At 48.7% G+C, this 27,147-nt stretch overlaps 3 protein-coding genes across 23 annotated transcripts in view; 1 reads left to right on the top strand and 2 right to left on the bottom strand.

The window, feature by feature from the left end:
- Nucleotides 1–9,362, bottom strand: part of TRIM15 (tripartite motif containing 15) — an 11,453-nt gene extending 2,091 nt beyond the window's left edge. The window contains exons 1-7 of one of the 6 annotated variants that reach the window (XR_014808846.1): nt 8,817–9,362; nt 7,163–7,258; nt 2,936–3,152; nt 2,159–2,181; nt 717–795; nt 325–440; nt 135–230 (exon numbers count right to left, since the gene is read on the bottom strand). Coding sequence is in view for 3 of the 6 variants with exons in the window: in XM_013977549.3 (XP_013833003.3) it covers nt 135–440; nt 2,159–2,181; nt 2,922–3,152; nt 7,163–7,258; nt 8,817–9,185 (1,025 nt within the window). In the remaining 3 variants the exon portion in view is untranslated. 6 annotated transcript variants of the gene reach the window in all.
- On the top strand, nt 8,374–24,128 carry TRIM10 (tripartite motif containing 10). 14 transcript variants are annotated; one of them, XM_013977547.3, is made up of 10 exons: nt 8,374–8,442; nt 8,824–8,951; nt 9,447–9,619; nt 11,532–12,646; nt 15,372–15,467; nt 16,039–16,269; nt 17,324–17,346; nt 18,183–18,298; nt 20,005–20,037; nt 21,973–24,128. In XM_013977547.3, exons 4-10 carry the CDS (start codon nt 12,215–12,217, stop codon nt 22,488–22,490), a joined length of 1,449 nt encoding a protein of 482 aa, XP_013833001.2. In that variant the 5' UTR covers nt 8,374–8,442; nt 8,824–8,951; nt 9,447–9,619; nt 11,532–12,214; the 3' UTR covers nt 22,491–24,128. The 14 variants fall into 14 exon arrangements, 9 of the variants coding, with proteins under 9 accessions (XP_013833001.2, XP_084822050.1, XP_084822052.1 ...); XM_084965924.1 differs by having other exon boundaries at nt 9,372–9,619; XM_084965926.1 differs by having other exon boundaries at nt 9,372–9,619; nt 11,203–12,646.
- TRIM40 (tripartite motif containing 40) overlaps nt 23,424–27,147 on the bottom strand; it is an 18,301-nt gene continuing 14,577 nt past the window's right edge. The window contains exon 5 of one of the 3 annotated variants that reach the window (XM_084966529.1): nt 23,424–27,063. In XM_084966529.1, the coding sequence (XP_084822655.1) occupies nt 26,796–27,063 (268 nt within the window). In that variant the 3' untranslated portion in view covers nt 23,424–26,795. 3 annotated transcript variants of the gene reach the window in all.

Raw genomic sequence — 27,147 nt, 5'->3', positions numbered from 1 at the left:
AAGGAAGCAAAAATAGAAAGATTTGCGACATTACTTTTTATAGGCAACCAAAAGGGCAATGTGTCCTGGGAACAATGTGAGGACAGGGACAGGAGAAGGCTAGGCTTCTGCTGTCAAAGAGATGCAGTCCTCACCTTTCTGGACTCTCAGTGCAGTGCCTGTCCTTGCGGAGGGGAGGCGACGCTCTAGGGATTGGTCTCCTTGAGCAGGGTAGGATCACTAAGGGAAGGCTTAAGATTTGGAAAGTGGAGAAAGATGGAGCTGGATGGAAGGCAGAAGGGCAACTGATGGGGATAGGGAAAGCTGCTGCCCCTCCCTGTTTACCTGAGAATGCCCTCAACATCTCTGGGAGGGTGAGAATTTTCCTGTGGAGATCGCGGATCTTTTTGACGAGGTCAGGAGAAATGGCCTCTGGACTCACAAAAGTCTTCGTCTCGCACCTGCAGACAAATTGGTAACCGGTTAGATTCTAATTCCAAAAATGTTTGGGTCATCCAGACGGAGTGAGGCTAAAATCAGACTAAAGAATCTTGGTATCTGTGATGTATGATCAGGTTATCATCTCTTTGACCTTTCTGGATATGTGTAGCTACTATAGTAAGAGGCGCTTTGGTTACACCTAAGAGGAATTAATGGTAACCACACCTCAAGAATTAGATTAGGTGCTTTAAGAGAATATTGGGGCATATGGGGACTGAAAGGGAAGAGATTATTACCCCTATTAGCCTCTAGAGGGCAGCACAGTTCCATTTGAAAAACAGTCTTAATCAGTCTTTCTAATTGCTGTGCTGTTCCCTGCAAAGGAAAAGGGGTTGAGGAGGAATGAAAAAAGGAGATGAAAGAAAACAAAGATTGCAGTGAAAAAGGCTCAATTCTGGTTCCAGCACAGTCCTTGCTTGTCAGCCTCTGTGTGACCTTAAGCAAGCATTTCCCCTTTAGCTCTTAGCTTCTTCATCAGACTAGAAGACCTCCAAGGCCCTTCTAGATCCAAATCTCTGACGCTTTTTTTTTTTCCTTTTACAGCTGCACCTGGGGCATATGGAAGTTTCTGGACCAGAGGTACATTTGGAGCTGCAGCTGCAGGCCTATTCCACAGCCACAGCAACACCAGATCTGGCCGCTTGTGTGACTTATACTGCAGCTTTAGGCAGTGCCAGTTCCTTAACCCACTGAGTGAGGCCAAGGAACAAACCCCCATCCACGAAGAGACTAGTTGGGTTCTTAATCACTCTGACACTTTTTGAAAGTATGTTTAGAGAACTTCCTGATTCATGGCCACCTGGGCTTAACCCACATACATGGGCACACAGCCTATGACAATTCTTCCCTAGTTATTGTGCTTCTGCTCAGGCCAAGGCAGGCCAGTGATGCTTCAAAAGGAAAGGAGTCTCTAGTCCCAAGGCTTCCCAGCTGCTGGTGGCTGTCCTTTGATTGTAACGTTTGAAATTCTTTTTTTTTTTTTTTAACGTTTTGTTTAGGGCCGCACCTGCGGCATATAGAAGTTCCCAGACTAGGAGTCAAATTGGAGCTGTAGCTGCTGGCCTACGCCACAGCCACAGCAATGCCAGATCTGAGCCGAGTCTGTGACCTACACCACAGCTCATGGCAACGGCAGATCCTTAACCTGCTGAGCGAGGCCAGGGATCAAACCTGCATCCTCATGGGTACTAGCTGGGTTCGTTTCTGCTGCGCCACAACGGGAACTCCTGAAATTCTGCAGAAATGGGGAAAAATGATTGCAAGAACAGACAGCTCTTCCCAAGTTTTGTGCTTATCATATTCAATACAAAGTATTTCGCCTGAGAGTGACATTTTAAATGGTGTTAAATACTGATTCGAGCACTAATTAGGATTAAATTGATGTTTCTAGATTGGCCTCAAAGCATGATTATTACTTATAACTTCACTTCTAGGGGGGAAAAAAATAACGTGATCTCAATACCAAACAATCAGTTTTAAAAAGAAGCTTTTAGAACGCAAAACTTGGTAAATCTGGGCTGATTATGTGTGAGTGTATGAGAGAGTTGTCCATCAGAGTGTTTTGCCTTTCTGTGTAGCCATCCGTGGGTGGGGGCGGGGGTGGGGGCCAGTGACTGCCCCTCCCCCTTCAGTCTCAACATCAAGTGTAAAACAAGTAGGACTGGGGAGTGGGCCCTACCTGCTCTGGTTGACTCGGACATCCTACAAAAGAAAAAGATGCACTTTAGTTTCCACACATCCTTCCCAGCGGGGATTCTGTACCTCCTTTCTTCCTGAGCACATCAGCTCAAAACTCTCTTCCTCCAGAGAGCTGATCTGTTTAATTACCTTTTCATCAGATTGTTCTCTTACATCCAATTTCCTTACTAAGGTGGGCCTGTGCCGCCAGTTCATTTGAGCTGGTGTCTCTGTCTCAGCCTTGTCCTACGAGTGGGTTCTGCCTCCAACAATTAAGAGACGGTGGAGAGCAGGGACCAGGCTTGAGTTATCAACCAGACCTGATGTGAAACAGGATGATGTAATGATGATCACAACAGGCATCATTTACCGAGTCCTTTCATTGAGCCAAGGACCATGCATTTTGGATGAATTTTTTTTTATGTAATCTTTGCAACAACCCAGTTATTATCCCCATGCTTAGAGAGTTTAGATCTGCCAAGGTCACACAGCTGGACGAGCCAACTCTCAAGCTCAAGACCATCTGACTCCAAGCCCTTAGCGTGACCATAGTGAGTGGCGTGGACAAGCCATCCAGCCTTTCTGGGACTGCACGTCCATGACCTCTCTGGGCCAAAGGAACCTGATAACCCTCAGTCCCTCCCATTAGAAATAATCTTCGCTTCCCTTTCCTGTCTCTCTCTGGCATCCTTCAGCTCCCAGCATGGTGTCCCTTTCCTGTGCACTCCCTCTCCTGTCCCACGAGCTGGTGGGGTGTCTCTCACTTGTAGGAGCTCACTTGCTGGCTGCTGACACTTCTCCTCCAGCTCCTTGACCTGGGTGCCAAGCCGGGCGACTTCCTCAGAGAGCTTTGAGATATACTTGTCCCTCTCCTTCCAGATCTGCCGTTCCAGCTCTGTCAGCCTGGCCAGCAGGAGGCGCTGCTGCTCCCCCAGCTCCTGCTGCAACCTTTCAAAAGTCGCTTCCACATGCCGCTTTTTGCTTTCAATCTGAGCCTGCCAGGGGTAGGAAAACAGGCATGGTTAGGGAGATGCTCACAGAGCTGGGGTCCCAGAGAATCATCTATATACTTACTACCAATTAAAAGGGACAGGGAGCGGGATTCCCTGTTGTGACTCCCCGGTAACCAACCCGACTAGTGTCCATGAGGATGTGGGTTCGATCCCTGGCTTCGCTCAGTGGGTTAAGGATCCAGCATTGTGATGTGAGCTGTGGTGCAGGTTGCAGATGCAGCTCTGACCCCTGGATGCTGTGGCTGTTATGTAGGCTGGCAGCCGCAGCTCCGACTGGGAACTTCCATGTGCAGCAGGTGTGGCCCTAAAAATAAGTAAATAAGTAAATAGAACAGGGAGTAACTAATGCTGAGATTCATTCTCCTCCCAAATAATACTAAGGTGGACGTAGGTAGGTATCAGGATAAACTTAGCAGTGATGAGGGTGATGCTCTAGTCCTACCTAAAGAGTCTAATGATTATGCGTATTGTGCTCTCAGAGTCATTGTGAACTTTCCAAACATCCCTCCATATCTGCAATACCATCCTAACACTCCCATACCATCCCTGGAGTCAGGCAGAAATGATTTCTTAGAGGGCAATTGAAGCAAAAGGAAGCTGTGATTAGAGCACAATTTAATGGAAGAGAACAGTATGGCACTGGTCTTAGCCACTGAAGCATCTCCAAGGGCATATTTGAATGGGAGTTGAAGGATGCTGGCGAGATCTTCCTGTCCCCAAACTCTGTCTCCTTGGTCAACGTGCAAGAAATTCCCACACTGTGGATTTCCTCCTGGATAACTTTGTAGCACAAAGAGACCCAGGTTCTCTCCATTTCGTCATGAACTTGGGCTTCGTTGTGTGGCCTTGGGAGCGTCACCTTTCTGGACACTCAATTTTCTGCTCTGAAAAATAATGGCTGACAAGATTGATCTTGGATTAAAAGGTGTCAGAACTGGAGTTCTCGTCGTGGCTCAGTGGTTAGTGAACCCGACTAGCATCCATGAGGTTGTAGGTTCAATCCCTGGCCTCTCTCAGTGGGTTAAGGAGCCAGTGTTGCCATGAGCTGTGGTGTAGGTCGCTGATGGGGCTCAGATCTAGCGTTGCTGTGGCTGTGGTGTGGGTCAGTGACTATAGCTCTGATTTGACCCCTAGCCTCAGAACCTCCATATGCCTCAGGTGTAGCCCTAAGAAGACAAAAATACCAAAAAAAGTCAGAACTATTTCCATGTCTGATGTTCTGGGATTCCACAACTTTGACCCCAAATGCCCTTCTGCAGTGTCAGGGAGGTGAATAAGAACAGTCTGCCAGTTCTTCCCAGCCAGGTAACAAATACCAAACAACAAGCTCCCCTAGAGTCTGCTAAGAAAACCCTTAAATGGGGATTTTCAAGTGGGAGAAGTGGATGAACAGTTTTTGTTGAAATAAAATGAATTTCAAAAACAAATGCATAGAGTGTTAAATAATTTCATTCTAAAGTTTGACTAGTTAGTCGGGTAGACCAATGAAATGCATTTTTTGAGCACTAAATAGAGGATGGGCATAATTTTCAAATACCAGAGACTATTATCTAAGATTACAAGATTTTGAACCTTTAAAAAAGTGACATTAGGGAGTCCCTGTCATGGCGCAGTGGTTAACGAATCCGACTAGAAACCACAAGGTTGCGGGTTCAATCCCTGGCCTTGCTCAGTGGGTTAAGGATCTGGCGTTGCTGTGAGCTGTGGTGTAGGTTGCAGGCGCAGCTTGGATCCCGAGTTGCTGTGGCCGTGGTGTAGGCCAGCAGCTATAGCTCTGATTCGACCCCTGGCCTGGAATCCTCCATATGCCACGGGTGTGGCCCTGAAAAGACAAAAAAAAAAAAAAAAGTGCCATTTACTTTATGAAATCCTACAGGCTATCTTTTCTCAGCACTGGGAATGATCATAAAAACCATCAGTTAATGTATAACCAACAAGTACTACCTAGCCACATGAAAACTGAACTTAAGATCATTTAAAACAGCTACTGGATTAAATAGAAAATTCACATTGAGATTACTTTTATAAAACCAAAGAAGGGCTAAGGAAGAAGCATTGAGACTGGAGTACCTAATTCACCTAATTCCACCAAAATCACCTTAATGTTACAGGAAACAATACTTTAAGCATAGGCCGTTTTTTTTTTTTTTTTTTTTTTTTTTTTTTTTTTTTTTCTTTTTTAGGGCCTTACCTGCGGAAGTTTTCAGGCTAGGGACTGAATCAGAGCTACAACTGCAGGCCTGTGCCATAGCCACAGCAATGCAGGATCTGAGCTGCCCACACCACAGCTGCATCTGCAACCCATACAGCAAAGCCCAAGTTCATGATGAAATGGATAGAACCTCTTGCGTCTTAGTCCAATGCTCTTCCCATTACAGTCAGTCTGCCTTGAAAGCACTGTCTACAGATAGGAAGCTTGGGGTCAGAAAGTGCCTATTAGTGTTTGCATTCTAACCCACTGAGCGAGGCCAGGGAGCAAACCTGCATCCTCATGGATACTAGTTGGGTTTGTTACCACTGAGCCACAGTGGGAACTCCAGCATCTTCATTTTTTCATTTCTCCATTATACCTTGATAAAGCTTGGGTTGGGGAGGACATGCACCCTTCAAAGAAAGAAAAGAAAAGAAAAACACTAGTGCTGGCCATGCCCATGTGTTATTCATTAAAGTGGAGTAATGTGTGTAAAACAGAAAAACACTTCAGAGTATTAAGAAAATGATTATACTCTACAAATAAGGTAATCATATGATACATGGGGGGATGTGTTCTACACGAGGAAAATCAGGATTTCTTAGGAGAAACTATTCTGCCACAAATGTCTGTCTCTGTGAAATAGTTTACTCATGAATGCTAGGTGGATACTGATGTTTTATAACAAAATTATATATAGTCCCAGAAGTCATCTAATGCAGACGACCAAAAATTCCCAAAGGTTACAGGAATCTTAAAAATAGATTTTTTTTCCCAACAGAGCAGATGGGAAATGTGGGGAACTTCTCAGGACCAGAAGTTAGTGAGAAGGAGCGATCCAACTGAGAAGCTGGTGCTCCTTCCAGACACTGGCTGATCACGTGACCCTGGTATCTTGTGTGGATCACCCATCCTGCCCCCTTGGAATAAACAGAGGAAGGTACTGACTGGAGCCATCCCAAATGTGGGGGTCCCCAAAAGTGGGATCCCCAAAACAAAGCAAAACTCACAAAAAAAAAAAAAACAAGCTGCCAGGATGAAGGGCCAGAAGATATTAAACATCATGCAAAACTTCAGATATTAGACGTATGTTTAAAAGGTTCATTTGACGACAATGGGAAAAACAGGAAACTTTTTTTTTTTTCTCTGTCTTTTTGCTATTTCTTTGGGCCACTCCCACAGCATATGGAAGTTCCCAGGCTAGGGGTCGAATCGGAACTGTAGCCCTGGCCTATGCCAGAGCCACAGCAACGTGGGATCGGAGCCATGTCTGCAACCTACACCACAGCTCACGACAATGCCAGATCCTTAACCCCCTGAGCAAGGCCAGGGACTGAACCCGCAACCTCATGGTTCCTAGTCGGATTCATCAACCACTGCGCCACGACGGGAACTCCCGGAAACATTTTTAATTTGAAAGAGAAAACAAACAAACCTGAAAGCATGTTTGGAAAACAACCAAATAGAAATCGAAGAGTTGAAAATAAACAAGTAAAAAGGGGAGTTCCCTTCACACCTCAGTGGTTAACGAACCCGACTAGGATCCATGAGGATGAGGGTTTGATTCATGGCCTTGTTCAGTAGGTTAAGGATCCGGCGTTGCTGTGAGCTGTGGTGTAGGCCGGCAGCTGTAAATCCAATTGGACCCCTAGCTTGGGAGCTTCCATGTGCCACAGGTGCAGCCCTAAAAAGCAAAAGTAAATAAATAAATAGAAAAAATAAAATTTAAAACATAAATAAGTAAGAAGGAAAAGAAAAGCAAGCCCCTAAAAGACAAAGCGGCCAAGAACAAGGCCTTTACCAGGAGCACTTGGAGCTTCTGGTCCTCCCGGCTCTTCATGTCTTCAATCTCATCTCTCTCTGTGATTAGAGCCTCCAGTCGACCCCGGAGACGGTCCTGCGGAGAGAAGAACCGGCCAGAAGAAGAGGCTGAAGTCACAATTCAACTCACAGATATTGTCTGCTGTCTTCCGGGCACACTGTTAAGTGCTGAGGAATTCAAAGGTGAAAAAAGCCCAGTTCTTGCCCCTAAAAGATCACCATCTAGGGGCAGAGTCACAAGTGATTAAAATACAAATGGACAAATGCAACAGTCAAATGCACAGGTGTGGGCACAGGAGAGATGACAGCAGCACAGCGGAGGGGACAGTTCTGACTGGAGGGAAGAAAAGGCTTTAGAAAGCAGAAACTGGAGATCAGTGACATCTCCCCCGGGGACACAGGTTCAATCCCTGGCTGGGCACAGTGGCTTAAAGGATCTGGCGTTGCTGCAGCTCCGATCTGATCCCTAGCCTGGGAACTCCATATGCCTCAGGGCACCCAAAAAAGGAAAAAAAAAAAAAAAAAAGAAGAAGCAGCAGAAACCGGTTACAGTGAGCCTTGAAAGATAAATTTCCAGTTGGGTAAGAGAGGGGTGGGAGAGTATTTAATGCCTCTGAACTGTACACTAACAAATAGTAAAATGGTTAAAAAAAAAAAAAAAAAAAAAAAAGAATGAGAGGAGAGGAGAGCTTTCCAGAAGGAAGGAGCTACATGGTAAAAGCATTAGAAGCAAGAAAGGAAGTTAATTCAGCAAACAGCAGGTACCAATGGCCAGTCTGGCACTGGACATATGGTGCCAGGGGCCGGCAGCTGAGCCATGAGACTGGACAAGAAGGCAGGATCCTGCCTGCAGGTGGCCTTGAAGCCTTGCTAAAGTCACAGGCTTTCTTTGGGCCCTAGGGATCCAGGGGCGGATTATGGAAGGGGAGGGACATGATGGGGTGTGTGATTTGGGAAGCTTGGCGGGTGACCGGAAAGGGGAGCATAGGCTGGAGCCTGGATGACAGGTGGGCAGCCTGGATTTGGGGGTGGCGGTTGTGGAGATGATGCAGAGGGAAAGATGAGCCAAGCTTCTGAGGCGGCCATTTCCAGAGCTGGAGCCTGGGTGACAAGCAAGAGATCTGAGAGGCAGACGGAATGATAATGTCCCCAAGACCAGATGGGCTAGTATCTGCCACACCTCCTGCTCTCAAAAACAAGAGCTCTGCTTGGAGGAAGCCTTCTTGGACTCTCTCTCCTCTCTGAGCCCCAGCAGTCAAGGTCTGGCTAAATCTCATATCCAATCTGGATCCGGAAGGCCCCGGCCACACTGCCCAGAAGCTGAGGAGGGGGCCTCCCGCCCTCTTCTCCTTCGCTAGCATGAAGGCACGGCTACAATTCTCTGGGTTCCATCACCATGGGGTCCTCTCGGCAGGAGCTGATGTTCCCCCTAAGGCTGCAGATGACCACACATCCACGTGGAACTGCGTGCCCCTCAGTCTGGGTCCCAGCAGCCTGGGGGTCCCTGGAAGTGGATGCCCGTAGCCCTTTCACGCAACCCCCCTCCCCCTCCCCCCGCCCTGTTCCCTCCCCACCCCCCACCGCGGGACACTGTCCTGCTCCAATGGGCCCCACGCTGACCCCATGCCTCTTACCCGGTAGGGCTGGATGGCTTCATCCAGGAAGCCCACGGCGTGGGCCTGGTGGGAGGGACCCTCCCGGCAGAAGACACAGAGGAACTCGGCATCATTCTCGCAGAAGAAGTAGATCTTCTCGCCATGCTCCTCGCAGTAAGTCTCCCCCAGAGGGCCCAGGGGCACGGGGACTAGGACGGGCTCTGTCTGCTCCTTCTCCTGGCAGACTGGACAGAGCAGGACCCTGCTGGAGGGCTGGGCCCCCATCTGGGGGGGCAGGGGGAGGCAGAGCCGGCAGAAGGTGTGTCCGCAGGCGGCGGTCACCGCATCCTCCAGTCGCCCTTGGCAGTCCGAACAGACGGCCCCTTTGTGGGAGGGGGTCAAGGGCATCCCGGTGCCGCCCGGCCCGTTCACTCTGGTCTCTGCCCTGATCCCACACGAATTCTCTTTCCCTGAAATTGAGTCACGGAGGGAAAGGAATAGGAGGCCAAGCGAGGGGAAGGCGGGAATGGAGAGCGAGGAGGACAGGAGTGTCTGGACAGACAGACGCCTGACTCCACCTCTTGTGCTTCCCAGAGTCCCCGCCACCACCTATCAGCTGAGCGAGTCCAAACTCCAGGGCATCTCGAATTACCCAGCATTTCCCAACAGGGGCCCCTGTCCGCCCGGTTCTCCTCTCCTTCTGGTCCTTCCAGCCCCTGGGGTGGGGAGGAGAGCATGCCATGAAGTCACAGGGAGAGGGGGTTTCCTGGAACCCCTACCTTGATCACAGTGGGGTCAAGGGGAGTTGGGGAGGATCTGCTGCTTCCTGTCCGACTGAGCAGGTGAGAGCCATAAACTTCGGGCTTTGAGGTGTGCACACGGCGGCGGCAAAGTCCAGCCGGAGTGGGAGGTGCTGACTTCCAGGAAAGTCTGTTCCATTCTGGGGGGCAAGTGAAGATTGCTCACCAGGGCCCCCTCCTCTGGCCGCCTTCCCTTCTCACCTCCTCAGCTTGGGCTGGTCTCTCCCATCCCCACCGTCTCCCAGCACCAGGGTCCCCACTGAAGGATGGATAACTCTGAACTTCAATTTTAGTTTTAACTGCAGGAGGGAGAAGGCAAGAAAGCATAATACAAACCATTCGTGTTGATACAATTTAGAAAACAATTGAAAAGAGAGACAGGTTCAACCACATTTATCTAAGGCTTAGTGTTTTCATATTATTACATCCAATCTGATAACAACCCTTGCGGGCAGGTGATGAGTACAGGAAATGTAAACTGAAAGGTAAAGTGACTTCCCCAAGGTCACAGAGCTAGAAAGCTGCAAGGCTGGGGTCCATGCGGGTCTCCAGGCTTCCAGCTCTGTGCCCTTCCTGAACTCTGAGCCAAGAGAATGAGCAAACAGCCAGGGTGCTTCATCCACTCACCTGCATCTGTGGATAAAACCAAGGAAAACTCATTCCAATTCTCCTCTGGATGATCGGTGCCCCACCCCATTTCGCTCCCTTCCCACTCCAGCTATTTTGTATGTCACCTTCCCTTCCCCCACCTCCTATACCTCTGCCCCCAACAAGGAGCTGCACTGTCCAGCACAAGAGCTCTAACTACACGAGGCTGCTGAGTATTTGAGATGTGGCCAGTCCAAACTGAGATGTGTAAAATATGCCCTGACTTCAAAGATTTAGCACCAATTAAAAAGAATGTAGGGGAAAAAAAAAAAAGGAGTTCTTGTTGTGGCTCAGTGGTAAGGAACCCAGTTAGTATCCACGAGGATATGGGTTTGATCCCTGGCCTCGCTCAGTGGGTTAAGGATCTGGTGTTGCTGTGGCTGTGGTGTAGGCCAGCAGCTATAGCTCTGATTCCACCCCTAGCCTGGGAACTTCCATATGCTACAAGTGTGACCCTAAAAAATGCAAAAAAATAAAAATAAATACATACAAAGTGGAGTTCCTGCCATGGTGCAGTGGAAATAAATCCGACTAGGAACCATGAGGTTGCAGGTTCGATTCCTGGCCTTGCTAAGTAGGTTAAGGATCCATTGTTGCTGTGAGCTGTGATGTAGGTCGAAGATGTGGCTCAGACCCCGAGTTGCTGTGACTGTGGCGTAGGCCTGCAGCTGCAGCTCTGATTCGACCCCTAGCCTGGAAACTTCCATTTGCCACAGGTGTGGCCCTAAAAAACAAAAAAGAAGAAGAGGAAGAAGAGAACGTAACATGTCTTGTGACCCTTTTGCTCTACTGATTACATGCTGATAATTGTGGGCTAAATATTAGTTAATTTCACCTTTTACTTTTAAAATATGGCCACCAGGGAGTTCCCTTGTGGCGCAATTGGTTAAGGATTCGGTATTGCCACTGTGGGGGCTTGGGTCACTGTTGTGGTTCAGGTCCAGTTCCCAGCCCAGGAACTTCTCCACTTGCCACAGGTGCAACCAAAGAGAAGAAGGAAAAAAAAAAGGCCACTGGGAATCTTTAATCACCCACATGGCTCCCACTGTATTTCTGTTGGACAGCACGGCTCTGACACCCACAGATCTGAGCACAAATTAGAGCCTCCCACCTCCCTAGCTGTGTACCTTGGGCAAGCTAAGCAACCTGGCTGACCCCAGCTAACATCCTAAGAGTAGCCTGTTACAGAGCAGACAGGAGGAATAAATAAAATCGTGTGTTCGAACTGCTTATGTCAGTGCGAGGAATAAGGTTATCGTAAATAAACGCTGGCTCTTGTTATTTTTCTTTCTCCTCCCCCACACAGATTCCATTCCACCCCCTTGGAAGCCTGTAGCAGGCCAGTGGGGGCATCACTGGCAAAGAGGCTTGTGCCTTGTCCCCACCCCAGGCACGACGCCCTTATCAGGGTCCCCATACTCCCCTGGGTCGGCTGATACCGCCAATCTCCCTGGAGACAGCTGGTCCTATTGCAGGGAGGCGGGGGTGGCATCCCTGCTCTGTGACCCAGTCTCCCTCCTGCTCCCCAAAGAAGAACAGTCTCTTCCAACTGTGGATGGTTAAGATACGATCGCTTTCCTTCTGCTGCGAATGTCTCTGGCTAGACAGGAAGAACAGCAACTCGCAGGTCGTGGGCTGGTCCGGAGAGAAACTGAGGTCATCTCTGGGATGCTGTGACCCCTTCTCCCGCCTCCTCTGCTATTTCTCTGTCTCTGCTGGAGGAAGGTGTGTGTCTGTTCCTGTGGGAGGGGGACAGCAGAACCCTGGCTGCCGGAGATGCAAGTGGCTGTCTTGCCTTTGTGCACACGTGTGTGTGTGTGTGTGACCACGAGGGTGTCAGTGGGTATGTAAGAGGTCTCTGTGTCTGGCCGAGTGCGTGTGTGGGTGTGTGAGTGTGTGGTGCCTGTCCTCATTGACCTCCCAGTCCCCCGCACGCCTCGAGCCAAGCAGAGAGGGTGACCTTGAAGAGGCCCCAAGCCCAGGAACACCATGGCCTCAGCTGCCTCCGTGAGCAGCCTGGCCGATGAGGTCAACTGCCCCATCTGTCAAGGGACACTGAGGGAGCCGGTCACCATCGACTGTGGCCACAACTTCTGCTGCGTCTGTCTCACCCGCTACCTTGAGATCCCCTGCCTGGATCCGGGGGAGCTCCCCACCTGCCCGCTCTGCAAGGAGCCTTTCCGCCCAGGGAGCTTCCGGCCCAACTGGCAGCTGGCCAGCGTGGTGGAGAACATCGAGCGGCTCAAGCTGGGGTCCCAGCTGGGCTCGGAGGAGGAGGAGGACGTCTGTCTGGAGCACAGGGAGAAGGTCTACTATTTCTGCGAGGACGATGAAATGCAGTTGTGCGTGGTGTGCCGGGAGGCCTGGGAGCACCGCCACCACACCGTGCGCTTCCTGGAGGACGCGGCGGGGCCCTACCGGGTAGGAGAGGGGACACGGAGGGGTTCCGGGGGTGGGGGAGGGGACTGCCATCGGAGCGGACTAAGAGCATCAGAGCAGAGGTGTGGATTATTTGAGCCACTCTGAAAAGAAATGCAATCTACTATCATCACCCAGGTGATAGAGCTTGGGTGGGAGAGCTTGTGCTTGCAGGACGTCCTAGGTTGTTTATTTACGGCCAGGACATCAGAGTAGCTCAGTAAATACACGTTGGATGAATGAGTCACCCAAACATGAGTGTGTGCGTCTGGGCCTTGGATTAGTCAAGTATGATGCACAAACACGGTGTGCAGGTATTCATGGGTGCATGTTTATCACTGTGTGTGGCGTGTTTGGGGGAGATCTGACTCTTCGAGTGTGCATGTGTAACAGTGCTCGCATTTTGTGAGTCAATTGGGGTTTACATATATGCAGGTTGAGTAAGCATATGTGGTGTGTAACTTTCTCTGTCGTGAAATGAGTATATGCTGGTTTTAGTTGTTTATGCATTGTGTTTAGTACAAGCAGGTGTCTGTCTTTTTTTTTTTTTTTTTCTCTCTTTTGTCTTTTTTTTTTTAGGGCTGTGCCTGAGGCATATGGAGGTTCCCAAGCTAGGGGTTGAATTGGAGCTGTAGCCGCTGGCCTACACCACAGCCACAACAACACCAGATCTGAGCCACATCTGCGAACTACACCACAGCTCAAGGCAATGCTGGATCCTTAACCCACTGAGTGAGGCCAGGGATTGAACCTGCATCCTCATAGATGCTGGTTAGATTTGTTTCCACTGAGCCATGATGGGGACTCCATGAGCAGGTGTCTGTGTGTCAATTACTTAATTAGCATTTAATGGTGAGAATTCTGAATATATTTTGAAACGTACTTATATGGACATTTATGTGTGTACACCTGTTCCTAACTCTATTCTAAAGTGAACAATTTTTTAAAAAATTCATTGATTATTTTTGCACTATTCAAGATTCCTCTTCCCTTCAGAATCATACCTAGAGGGAGTTCCCGTCATGGCGCAGTGGTTAACGAATCCGACTAGGAACCATGAGGTTGCGGGTTCGGTCCCTGCCCTTGCTCAGTGGGTTAAGGATCCGGCATTGCCGTGAGCTGTGGTGTAGGTTGCAGACGTGGCTTGGATCCCGTGTTGCTGTGGCTCTGGCGTAGGCCGGTGGCTACAGCTCCGATTCGACCCCTAGCCTGGGAACCTCCATATGCCGCAGGAGCGGCCCAAAGAAATAGCAAAGACAAAAAAAAAAAAGAATCATACCTAGAAAGTTGATTCTACTCACAGAAGAGGCGGTTTGGATGTGTTCCTTTTGGGACATGTGGGAAAGTTGGGATAGTTTCAAAGACGGGCCTAGCAAGCTCAGGGCAGATCCCAGATACCACTTTTTTTTTTTTTTTTTGTCTTTGTTGTTGTTGTTGTTGTTGTTGTTGTTGTTATTGTTGTTGTTGTTGTTGTTGCTATTTCTTGGGCCGCTCCCGAGGCATATGGAGGTTCCCAGGCTAGGGGTTGAATCGGAGCTATAGCCACCGGCCTACGCCAGAGCCACAGCAACGGGATCCGAGCCGCGTCTGCAACCTACACCACAGCTCACGGCAACGCCGGATCGTTAACCCACTGAGCAAGGGCAGGGACCGAACCTGCAACCTCATGGTTCCTAGTCGGATTCGTTAACCACTGCGCCACGACGGGAACTCCTTTTTTTTTTTTTTTTTTTTTTTTGCCTTGTCTAGGGCCACTTCCTGTGTCATATGGAGGTTCCCAGTCTAGGGGTCTAATCGGAGCTATAGCTGCCGGCCTACACCAGAGCCACAGCAACTCAGGATCCAAGCAACCTCATGGTTCCTAGTTGGGATTCGTTAACCACTGAGCCACGAGGGAACTACTGGATATCACTTTCTAAAGGCAAAAGAAATTAGGGTGTTTATCTCGAAGAGATTAAGGCTCAAGTGGGAATATGGAGTCATAGCCTCTGATGGCACAAGATAAAGGGGAAAATTCTTGGCAGACGAAGCAAGCAAAGACTCAAAGAGAGTAAGCTGTCAAGGACAATGACGACCCAGGCATTGTCAGCTAAGGGAGTGACTTAATCTCTTGGGTCATTCCATTCCTGGAGGCAGAGATGATACATCTTAAGTCATTGTTTCTATCTTAAAAATTAAAATAAAATTAGGAGTTCCTGTTGTGCTCAGCGGAAATGAATCTGACTAGGATCCATGAGGACACAGGCTCAATCCCTGGCCTTGCTCAGTGGGTTATGGATCCAACGCTGCCATGAACTGTGGTATAGTTCACGGACACGGTTCAGATCTGGCGTTGCTGTGGCTGTGGTGTAGGCCAGCAGCTACAGCTTCAATTTGACCCCTAGCCTGGGAACCTCCATGTGTCACGGATGCGGCCCTGAAAAGACAAAAAAAAAAAACCAATTAAATTGAAGTATAGTTGATTTACAAAGTTGTGTTGTTTTCCAGTGTACAGCAAAGTGATTCAGTTACACACACACACATAGAGAAATACATATATGTGTAAAACCTTTTTCAGATTCTTTTCCATTATAGCTTATTACCAGATACTGAATCTAGCTCCCTGTGCTATACAATAGCCCATTGTTGTTTATCTGTTTTATATATAGTGGTTGGTGTCTACTAATCCCCAAATCCCAATGTATCCCCCTCTCCCTCATCTTAAGTAGTTTATGCTCCTTCTCTCCAGGAACAAATACAGAAGTGTCTTGAGTGTCTAAGAAAAGAGGGAGAAGAGATTCAAAGAATCCAGTTAAGAGAAAACCAAAGGATACAAGTCCTCCTGGTAGGTCATCACCCCCTCCCTGGTCCTCTTCTCTTCCTCAGGGTCTGGGGTCACTCTGAAACCAAGGCAACATAGCATAGAGGGTTTGAAGGCATTCTGAGTTCGAATCCTGGCTGGGAAACTAACTAGCTCTAGACCTCAAGCAATCCTCTATCCTGTTCATTTTTCTGTGGCGATTAAAGATGGTCACTACCTGCTGGATGGCTATCAGGATTGTAATGCAGTCTAGTGCCGAGCACACGGTATGCATCTTGTAAAAGGCAAGAGGCCGGTGTCCTCCCCACCTCCTCCATGCCTCCTGTGACCCTCGCCCTTTTAGCAGCTGGCAGAAGGTGCCAAGGTGATGCTGGGCAGTTTAGCTCCTGGAAATGGCATGGAAAGTGGAAGGGAAACCATGCCGGTGTTCCAAATCTCTCTGGGGACCCAGAGGGGGGGGTTCTGACTTTACCACAAAACCTTGGGGGATGTGGATCTGGGCCGGGGGGGATAGGTGTGAATTAAGGAAAAAGAAAGAAAAGCAAGTAGAGGAAGAGGAGGAATGACTTTCTAGCCTCTCCTCCTGTCCCCTCAGACTCAGGTGGCCACTAAGAAACAAAAGGTGATTTCTGAGTTTGCACATCTGAGCCAGTTCCTGGAGGAACAGCAGAGCGTCCTCTTAGCCCAGTTGGAGAGGCTGGATGGGGACATCCTGAAGCACCGGGACGAGTTTGATGTCCTAGTCGCTGGGGAAATCTGCCGGTTTAACACCCTGATCGAAGAATTGGAGGAGAAGAACCAGAGGCCGGCAAGGGACCTCCTGACGGTGAGATCTGAGCTCTGCCCCCGCTCACCTATGATTTTTGGCATCTTTGCCCATCTAAGCCATCTCTCCTGCACGCGCACATCTCTGTATCCCAAGTGGAAGATGGGTCACAGGACCCAAATTCTGAATTCAAAGAGTCCTTGCGTCCCCAAGAGCTCCCCGGTCACTTTGGTCCCTGGGCTTGGTATCTTCACCCCACCATCCATCATACAGGGAAGAGAGGTTGTTTGTTTACTTCACCCATACTTTGCTTATTTGTGAGGATCCAGCAGTAAAAGGGAAGGTGGCACTTTGAAAAGCATCAAGCCCTATGCAAACAAATGTCAGGTGCTATTTCAAAGGCAAACTATTTTCTGTGTCACCACCTGCTAGTCAGGAAGTTCTTCCTGGTCCATCTCACTTCCTGGAACCGGAGGAGAGGTACTGGGGTCCCAAAAAGGCATTGGGAAGGCAGCATGATTTGGGGGACACACTCGGCACTGAGAGGCAGGAGACCTTGGGATGGGAATTGCCTTTGTCTCTGACCAGCAGGGGCAAGTCATTTTACAGTATGGATCTCATACAATGAAGGTGCTAATGGAGTTCCCGTCCTGGCTCAGTGGTCAACAAATCCGACTAGGAACCATGAGGTTGCGGGTTTGATCCCTGGCCTTGCTCAGTGGGTTGAGGATCCGGTGTTGCTGTGAGCTGTGGTGTAGGTTGCAGACTCGGTTTGGATCCTGCGTTGCTGTGGCTCTGGCATAGGCCGGAGGCTACAGCTCTGATTAGACCCCTAGCCTGGGAACCTCCGTATGCCATGGGAGCAGCCCTAGAAAAGGCAAAAAGACCAAAAAAAAAAAAAAAAAAAGAAAAAGAAAGAAAATGAAGGGGTTGGGCGAAAAGTTTGCTGAAGCCTTGTAAACCCTAAGATGCTGCGACTGTACAGATCTGGTGTCCTTTTTCTATTCAGGGCTGAGAATATGGCATTTTGTCTTTTCCAGTTATAAGAAAAGTTGTGTGTGTGCTGGGGGGTCAGGCGGAAATTGAATCCCTGCTTTCTTTCTCTTTCTCCTAGGATATCAGAAGCACTCTAATAAGGTGAGCAGTATAGTTTTTCTTTCTTTTCCCACATACATATACATTCATGCACCACACGCCACGTTACTGCCATATACATTCTCACATTAAGGATAAAAATGCACGAGTTCCCACTGTGGCAAAACAGGATTGGTGCCGTCTCTGGAGGGCTGGGATGCAGGTTTGATTCCCGGCCTGGCACAGTGGGTTAAGAATCCAGCATGGATTGTTGTGGCGCAGTGGAAATGAATCTGACTAGGGTCCTTGAGGGTGTGGGTTCAGTCCCTGGCCTCCCTCACTGGGTTGGGGATCTGGCGTTGCCATGAGCTGTGGTGTAGGTCGCAGATGTGGCTAGGATCCTGCATTGCTGTGGCTGTGGTGTAGGCCAGCTGCTGCAGCGCTGATTCAACCCCTAGCCTGGGAACGTCCATATGCCGCAGGTTCGACCCTAAAAAGTGGAGGGGAAAAAATAGAATCCAGTGTAAATACAGCTGCCATGTAGGTTGAGGCTGGGATTCAGTCCCTGGCCTGGGAGCTTCCGTATGCTGTGGATGTGGCCATTTAAAAAAAAAAAAAAAAAAAAAAGCCTTTAGGTTAAGAGAAAAAATAAAATAAAAAAGGGATGAAAACACACATGTACACTTTCACATACTCAAATGCACTGCCACATACAGCCATAGATACACACCCCTGCATGTACCCCGCATGGTGTTGTCCGGGCAGTGGGGGGTGGTGTGCATCCAGAGGAACTAGGAGAACTGGCACCTCCAAGCCCAGTTAGAAGAAGGCGACCAGCTGAGCCTGGAAGCACAGCGAAGGAGGCTAACTCCCAGCCCTTGCCATCTCTGTGTCCCTAGATGCGAAACCAGAAGGTGCCGGAAACCAGAGGCTGTGTCCCCTGAGCTGGGTCAGAGGATTCGGGACTTCCCCCAGCAGGCCCTCCCACTGCGGAGGGAGATGAAGACGTTTCTGGGTAAGAGGACCCCACGGAGCACAGGGGGCCGAAAAGCCTGAGTTTAGGGATGGCCTCCCTGCCCCGCTACCCGATGCTTGTGTGACCATTGACAAGTCTTGCGCCCTTCCAGTGCCTTGCTTTCCTTCTTGCAGATCTTTATAAAATCTGCTTCTCAGCATGATGGGACAACAAAGAGAGATAAGAAAGAGGAATATTTCTGGGGAAAAAACTTAGCTGATTTGAAAAATAATGAAACAAAGGAATTCCCGCTGTGGTTCATTGGGTTCAGGGTTCTTAAGAACCCTACTAGTATCCATGAGGATGCAGGTTCGATCCCTGGCCTCGCTCAGTGAGTTAAGGATCTGGCGTTGTTGTGAGCTGTGCTGTGGGTCAAAGATGTGGCTCAGATCCCATGTTGCTATGGCTGTGGCTGTGGCCGGCAGGTGCAGCTCCAATTTGACCCCTAGCCTGGGAACCTCCTTATGCCGTGGGTGTGGCCCTAAAAAGACAAAAAAAAAAAAAAAAAAAAAAAAAAGAGAGAGAGAGAGAAAAGAAAAACAATAAAACAAATGCATCCAGTCAATTGCCATGAAGTGATATACAAGATAATGATTAACAGAATCTGTCAATGTCAATACTTAAAAAAATCCACAGGAGCATTTATAATATATGGTGAATGTCTGATGATGATCTTTGTTAATTAATAACCAGCAAGAGTATTTCTCTTTGCCCTGTAGTAGCTGACTTCCCTTTTCCCCTGTTAGTCTAGTTCTCAGAGTTGGACCGCCCCTGTGGGAACCCTGACCCCCTTTCCCGGGACTGGGAGTGGTGGTAGGAGAGGGCGTGGAGGGTTTGAAATGAGAATCAGGCATGTGGCTTGATGCCAACACTTTCCCCTCCTGCCACATGACATCATGAATGATGCCACTTATTTCTAAATGACCCACCCACAAAAATGTCACCTTAGAAGAGCTTTTCACCTTAGAGGAGTTCCCCTTGTGGCTCAATGGAAATGAATCTGACGAGCATCCATGAGGATGCAGGTTCGATCCCAGTGGGTTAAGGATCTGGTGTTGCTGTGACTGTGGCTGTGGCTGTAGCTCCGATTCTGCCCCTAGCCTGGGAACCTCCATATGCCTCAAATGCGACCCTAAAAAGACAAAAAAAAAAAAAAAAAAGAAGAAGAAGAAGAAAAGCTTTCCCCCAAGTCCACTCCTATAAGTAAGTCCCCTGGCAATGAAGGAAGTTTTATTCTCATCAAAGGCTGATTTTTGACTATCCACAAAATTATTTCCCAGCAGAATGAGAAATAAATTAACCCACTTACCTGTTCTCTAAGTAAATGTTACTTGAGCATTTACTATGTCCTGGGCTCTGTTTGAATCACTGAAGGTAAACCTGGTCCCTGTCTGCTAGGAGTGAGGCGCTGGAGCTCAAAGTGGGACTCCCTCCCCACCAGCAGCATCAGCGTCCCCTGGGAACTTGCCAGAAATGCAAATCTCAACCCCACCCTGGGCCACCTGAATAAAAAACACATGTGTTTTGACAGGTTGTCTGGGGACTCTGATGCAAATTCAAGTTCAGAACCACGGGTCTAGAGGGTTCCAGCTTCCATGCTTCTCTTTGTCCCTTTCCTTCTTGGGACCTCAGTTTCTTCATCACTAAATGTTCTCTGCTTTTCTAAGACTAATGAAATCTCATCCCGTTTTATTTCCTCTTTACAGAAAAACTCTGCTTTGAGTTGGATTATGAGCCAGGTAAGCAGCCTACGTCAGGATGGGAAGGAATGAGGAATCTAAAATTTGAAAAGGACAGATGGGAGTTCCCATTGTGGCTCAATGGGTTATGAACCTGACTAGAATTCAAGAGGAGGCGGGTTTGATCCCCAGCTTCACCCAGTGGGTTAAGGATCCGGCGTTGCCACAAGCTGTGGTATAGGTCCCAGATGTGGCTCGGATCCCTTATGGCTGTGGCTTTGGCTGTGGCTGGCAGTGGCAGCTCTGACTGAGAACTTCCATATCACAGATGTGGCCCTGACAAAAAAAAAAAAAAAAGGGAGAGGCACACACATATGCTATATCCCTGGCAGGAAGCTCACGTTCTGCCTGGCATGCGATGGTGGGATTAGAAAGATTAAATCAGAATGGGACAATGTCTATTTGGAAAGGCTTCCTGGATGAGGGGAGCCTTGGTCTGGGTTTAGAATCACATTCTTAGAATCATCAGGACCTTCTACTCTCTCTCAGGTGTTGTTTCATAGATGATAGTTAGAAGGACAGCCTGCAGGTGGGAAAGGAATGAACAGAACAGACCCCACTCAAGGCCGCTGGTCCCAGTCTGTCCGCCAAAGACCCTGGGAAGTCATAGAATTCTTGGAAAGGACTCTCTAACTGATGGACATAGCTGAGTTTATAAATGTGTCCAAATTTATGGATGCTAAAAGCAACACTAAGCAGGAGTCTGCAGGAGTTTTTGATGTTAAAAAGTGGTCCTCAGATTCTGCTTGGTTTTAGAGTTACTAAGGCAGAATGAACAAGCCGAGCATGAGCCAGAAAGCCTGCCGGGAGCAAAGACTCGGGTAAATGAGGCAGAATTGTCCAGTGAGGGATCGTAAAGTGTGGACCAAGGGGAGAATGTCTCCGCCCTCTGAGACACCGGAATGGGAGGACGTGATGTGTCAGCAGCAGGTGGTACACACAGCTCTGGGCATTAGCCAGTTTGCAGGGAGCAGAAGTGCCTTCCAGGGGATGGATGCACAGAACCAGATCAGAGCATGGAAGTGCTAAACCAAGGAACTAAGGAGCAAACGTGGGCATCTTCTGAGGCAGGCATTAACACATGCAGGAATCCCAAGCAGATGCTCCTAAGATGGAGATTCCATCTCAGATGATCTGTGGTGGAGCTGGAGAGTCCGTGTTTTTTGGTTTTGTTTATTTGTTTGTTTGGTTTGGTTTTTTAGTGGTTTTTTTTTGTTTGTTTTTGTTTTTTTTGCTTTTTAGGGCCACACTTGCGGCACTATAGAAGTTCCCAGGTTAGGGGTCGAATCAGAGCAATAGCCCTGGCCTAAGCCAAGCCACAGCAATGTGGGATCTGAGCCATGTCTGCAACCTACACCACAGCTCAGTCAACCCTGGATCCTTAACCAACTAAGCAGGACCAGGAGTCGAACCTGCATTCTCATTGATACTAGTTGCGTTTGTTACCTCTGGTTAGATTCATCAATGCTGAACCACAGGGGGAACTCCAAGAGTCCGTTTCTTTTTTTGTTTTGTTTTTTTGTTTTTTTGCCATTTCTTGGGCCGCTCCTGTGGCATATGGAGGTTCCCAGGCTAGGGGTCTAATCAGAGCTGTAGCTGCCGGCCTACGTCAGAGCCACAGCAACACAGGATCCAAGCCCCATCTGCAGCCTACACCACAGCTCACAGCAACGTTAGATCCTTAATCCACTGAGCAAGGCCAGGGATCGAACCTGCAACCTCATGGTTCCTAGTCGGATTCGTTAACCACTGAGCCACAACGGGAACTCCTCCAAGAGTCCATTTCTAACAAGTTCCCAGTCATACTCTTTATAGGCACTATATGTGTTGTTGGTAAAAACGCTAATAGACGGGTGCCAAGGGGAATTTTTAGGCCTTTCTTGAAAGTGATAGCATGTCTGCTGACATCAGTGTCCCTTTTGGTTTTCCCCACAGCTCACATTTCTCTAGACCCCCAGACGTCCCACCCCAAGCTCCTCTTGTCTGAGGACAACCAGCAGGCTCGGTTCTCCTACAAATGGCAGAACTCGCCAGACAACCCTCAGCGCTTTGACCGGGCCACCTGCGTCCTAGCCCACAGTGGCTTCACAGAGGGGCGACACACATGGGTGGTGAGCGTGGACTTGGCTCACGGGGGCAGCTGCACTGTGGGCGTGGTCAGCCAGGACATCCGGCGGAAGGGGGAGCTGCGCATGCGGCCTGAGGAGGGGGTGTGGGCAGTGAGGCTGGCCTGGGGTTTCGTCTCTGCCCTGGGCTCCTTCCCCACACGCCTGGCCCTGGAGGAACATCCCCGGCAGGTGCGGGTGTCCATCGACTATGAGGTGGGCTGGGTGACCTTTGTCAACGCTGTCACGCAGGAGCCTATCTACACCTTCACTGCCTCCTTCACCCAGAAGGTCTTTCCCTTCTTTGGGCTCTGGGGCCGAGGGTCCAAGTTTTCCCTGAGCTCCTGAAAGGATGCAGCTACTTCCCCTGAGCGAAGGGCTCCAAGAGAACACTGTATGGACTTGACCCTGGCTGGGTTACTTGAAAGATTTGGAATAATAATTACTGCTTTATGGTATGATAAGAGTCAGGACTTTGGCAAGGGACAAGGTGGAATGGCCTTCAATCGGCTGATCAAGACTTTTCCTCAATGCCCAGTGGATGGGACTCAGACCAGTGCTGGCTTTCCTCACCACCATCCCAGCAGTAGCTGTGGAGAGGAAGAAATACCGGATTTGGAGCCAGAAGACCTGGGTTCTAGACCCAGCTTCATAGTCAAGTAATTATATGATCTTAAACTAGTCATCTCAGCTCTCTTCACCTGTGTTTTCTCTTCAAATGTTAGAGTTCATTTACTCATATCCTTAAGTACATGGTATGCTAATTATGAACAAAGCAACGTGGTAGCCACTGGTGATATGACAAGAAAAATAATTAAAAACTTGTCCTGTATCTGAAGGAGTTCATGAGATGAGACAGAGGCATAAAGGGTAAATGACAGCACAGTGTGATGGGTGCTATGATAGGGGTCTGACCTGGGTACTAGGGAAGCCAGGCGGGGTGGGGGTGCTTGACCCATCTTGGAGGCATGAGTTGAGATGGGGATGGCTTTCTGGAAAGGTTGAGTCTAAAATATGAGTAGGAAATTCCCTTCGTAGCTCAGCAATTAACGAACTCGACCAGGATCCATGAGGAGCTGTGTTGTAGGTTGCAGACTTGGGTCAGATTCTGCATTGCTGTGGCTGTGGCATAGGCTGGTGGCTGTAGCTCCGATTTGACCCCTAGTTGGGGAACTTCCATAAGCTGTGGGTTCAGCCCTAAAAAAAAAGTAAAAATAAAAGCAAGTGATGATAATATTGAGAGTCATAGTAAAAAAGACACATAGAGCTCACTCTGGCCAGTCACTGTAATAAATATTTTTAATATATTAACTCATTTAATCCTCACAACAACCCTATGAGGTAGGTACTATTATTAATAGCCCCATTTCATACATGAGAAAACTGAGACAACATAGGTTGGGTAACTGGTCCCACATCAGCAGATAGTAAATAGCACAGCAATAACACACATTAAACACTAGCCTTTAAACAGATGGTTTGGCTCCTAGGTCTTTGCTCATGGCCATAGTACTACTGCCTCTGTACATCCAAGAACTGTGGGAAGGGGGCTTGTGGTCCAAGGCAGCTTAGAGACTGGATTAGCCTGTGGCCATTCCGTGACATAGTCCAGATTCCATGGAGTCGAACATGTGTCTGCACATGGCCACATGTGTGGCTCTGATGCCTTCTGCTGCTGCTCTTCCTGCCAATTAAAGATATGTTCAGGAGTTCTCATCGTGGCGCAGTGGAAACGAATCCGACTGGGAACCATGAGGTGGCGGGTTCCATCCCTGACCTTGCTCAGTGGGTTGAGGATCCGGCACTGCCGTGAGCTGTGGTGTAGATCGCAGACACGGCTCAGATCTGGTGTTGCTGTGGCTGTGGCATAGGCTGGCAGCTACAGCTCCGATTAGACCCCCAGCCTGGGAACTTCCATGTGCCACTGGTGCAGCCCTAAAAAGACAATAAATAAATAAATAAATAAATAAAGGCGTATTCATCACAGATGTACATTTTTTTCTCCACTTTTTTAAAATTATAGTTTATTTACAACACAGTGCCAATTTCTGCTGTTCACAGATCCACTTTTACTTTCCTAGAAAACCTGATGTCAATTATCTTTGTCCCTCTTTGATGCACTCTTTCTCCGAAGCCCACCTTATAGGCTCCGTTAGCCAACTGCCAGCTGGTCAGACCCCCACCTGGCCCAATGGCCTGCAGTCGCATCAGAAGAGGACAGGCAGGGTAACTGACTCTCTCCAGTGGAGAGAGACCCTTGGAACCTGTCAGTCTCCTCTCACTCCTGGACAACTTCTCCGTGTGACATTAATCCCAGCTGGGACATGGGAGTCAGTAGCTGTCACCTCCAGGGATGCTCTTTCCTTGGCTAATGTCTTGCTGTTAGACTTGGGGGTCTCATGTTTCTCTCAGATGTGCATCTTCCTGTCTAGTAACTAGGCTCTTTCTGAACACCCACACTAGGCTCTTTCTCCCTCCGCCTCCCTAAACCCCCCTCCTCCTCCCTAAACCCCCCTCTTCCTCCCTAAACCCCCCCTCCCTGCCCCCAATCCAGCAGTCACCACCAATCCAGACTGGTTTTCCTGAAACACCTCTGTTCCCTTCACGCCCAACTCAAAAGCCTCTGATGGCTGCCTATGTCTTAGTGTCACTCATCTAACCTGCTGCTTGACTTCTGGTCACCTCTGTTCCCGAATATTCCAGACTAACTGAGTCTGTCTTCCAGTCCTCCTGCAAATGTGCTGTGGCTTTTTCCTGCCTCCATGCTTTCGTCTGTGGAGTTAGCCTGACCTTGGATGCCCTCAATTTTCTTTCCTGCCTGTCCAATCCCACACCCATGAAGCCAACTCTGACTTTGGCAGCCTCACTCACATCTCTACTCTGAATCCCTGCTGCACTTAGCAACTGTGACACTTAATGTAACCTGCCGCACACACTCTTGTTATTCCATATGTGTTTGTTCTGATTCCACAGCTAGATTAGAATCTTCTGGATGGAGAAGTAGAACAAGAAGATGGAATTAACACATTTGAATGTTTGCAGTGTTAGGCACGGCAGCAGGTGTTGTTGGTAACATGGAATTCTTACAACAATCCCAGGCCATGGATACCATTATCCTCATCTTAGAGGGAATAGTGCTGAGTACTGAGTAGAAAGGCCATGTAACTTGCACAGCGTTACAGAGATATTAGGTGTCAGGACTGGGACCGAACTCAAGTCTGACTCATGAATTTTTACTCTTTACATCACAATGCACCACCTCCTTGTAGCCATGTTTTATTCTTTATATTCTTCAGTGCCAAGTATAGTGTTGACTATTTCTGCAAGGGCTCAATAAATACTAATTAAAGGCCCCCTTCGTTCAATCTGGAGCATCAAGAAGGGCCCTTATCCTTATACTTTCTAATTAATTCATTTGTGTATCCACGTAATAAACTTCACTTAACACCAACTATGAACCAAGAACTGTCCTAAATCCTGGGAGCACAGAGACAAAGTACTGTCCATATTCACCCAAAGAAGTGATTTGCACAAATAATTAATCTACAAATGCATTACTCATTGCTGCATAAAAAATGAATTAGTGTCATTAAAACAACACATTTATTATATCAAAGTTTCTATGACATTTATTGCCTCACAGTTTCTGTGGGTCAGAAATTTGGGTTCTCTGCTTAGGGTCTCACAGGGCTACAATCAAGTCAAGCTGGGCTGACTTCTCATCAGAGGCTGGACTGGGGAAGAAAATCCACTTCCATGTTCCCTTAGGCTGTTGGTAGAATTTTCTTGCAGCTGCAAGACTGAGGGCCCCTGCTTCTTGTTGGCTGGAGGCTGGAAGCCTCTCTTAGCTCCTAGAAGCTTCCTTCTGGCCATAGGGCCACTCACTTCATCAATCCAGCGACAGTGAGTCGGTCAGCAAGGAGGAATCCTACCCAGTGCAACACAGTCAGTGAAGGAACATCCCATCCCTGTCACCATATTCCAATGACTAGAAATGAATCACAAGTTCTGCTCATACTCAGAGGGGATCACACAAGGGCAGGAACACCGCGAGCGGAGGATGATAGGGTGTGACCCTAGGGTCTGTCCACCACCCACACAATGAATAAATACCAGGTGAGTGGTCCAGACAACAGGTGCTACAGGAGCGCCAAAGAAACATTCCTCCCAACAGATGTGCCAGCTCTGTAGGCAGAAGTGGCCTCACCACTGCTGAGTGTGTGCCATCCAGGCTCCTGGGCACTCCCATTTTTAAAAACGCAATTTTATTTTTTATTTATTTATTTTTATTTTTATGGCTGCACCTACAGCACATGGAAGTTCCCAGGGTAGTGGGTGAATCAGAGGTACAGCTGCCAGCCTACACCACAGACACAGCAAAGCCAGATCCAAGCCACATCTTCAACCTATGCCCCAGCCTGTGCCAACTGCAGATTCTTATCCCACTGAGGGAGGTCAGGGTTCAAACCCTCACAGACACCATGTCAGGTTCTTATCATTCTGGGCCACAACGGGAACTCTCTGGGCACTCCCATTTTAATATGAAGTTGCGAGAGATGGGTGCTATCATTAGTTCACACGTGAAATAGGGTTCTTGGATCTTGACTTCTAAAGTGGGGGCCACGGGATGAGCCTGGCTCTGGAAAGAGACGATCACAATTGTCCAGGTGTCAGAGGGTCGGGTGTCACGTCACAGCTGTGAGATGAGGAAAGGGGGCCGTGTTCAGGAGACAGAAGGCCTGCAGGTGCACCAGGCTGACCTGGTGGGAGGCTGGGCAGGTTGGAGGAAGGAGAGCCAGGAGGCTGAGGTGAGTCTGAGATGAGGGGACCCCGGGAGGAATGGGTCAGAGCTGCCGAGGATGGAAGGAGAAGTGTTTCGCTGGTTCTTTTCTTTAAGTATTCTAGCTGCTCGGGAGCACTCCTAGAAACAAAAAAATCCTTTAGTATATTCTGTTGACTCTGCTGCTGGCTCCTTGACCTTGACAAAGCCTAGATGTGCGTCTAT

The sequence above is a fragment of the Sus scrofa genome, chromosome 7 (assembly GCF_054392235.1).
Source record: "Sus scrofa isolate SSC_HxYL_T2T_F1_AM1 chromosome 7, Sscrofa_HxYL_maternal_Yorkshire_Landrace_v2.0, whole genome shotgun sequence".
Lineage (NCBI taxonomy): Eukaryota > Metazoa > Chordata > Mammalia > Artiodactyla > Suidae > Sus > Sus scrofa.
Note: the sequence above shows the minus strand (reverse complement) of the source record. Positions and strands in the feature narration are given on the sequence as shown.

Bases quoted from the DNA above. Each gene is read 5' to 3' on its own strand.
- TRIM10 (XM_084965921.1), top strand. From the start codon at position 12,215: ATGGCCTCAGCTGCCTCCGTGAGCAGCCTGGCCGATGAGGTCAACTGC. The intron at 12,647-15,371 runs GTAGGAGAGGGG...CCTTCTCTCCAG, and splicing joins ACGCGGCGGGGCCCTACCGG to GAACAAATACAGAAGTGTCT. The intron at 17,347-18,182 runs GTGAGCAGTATA...CTGTGTCCCTAG, and splicing joins ATCAGAAGCACTCTAATAAG to ATGCGAAACCAGAAGGTGCC.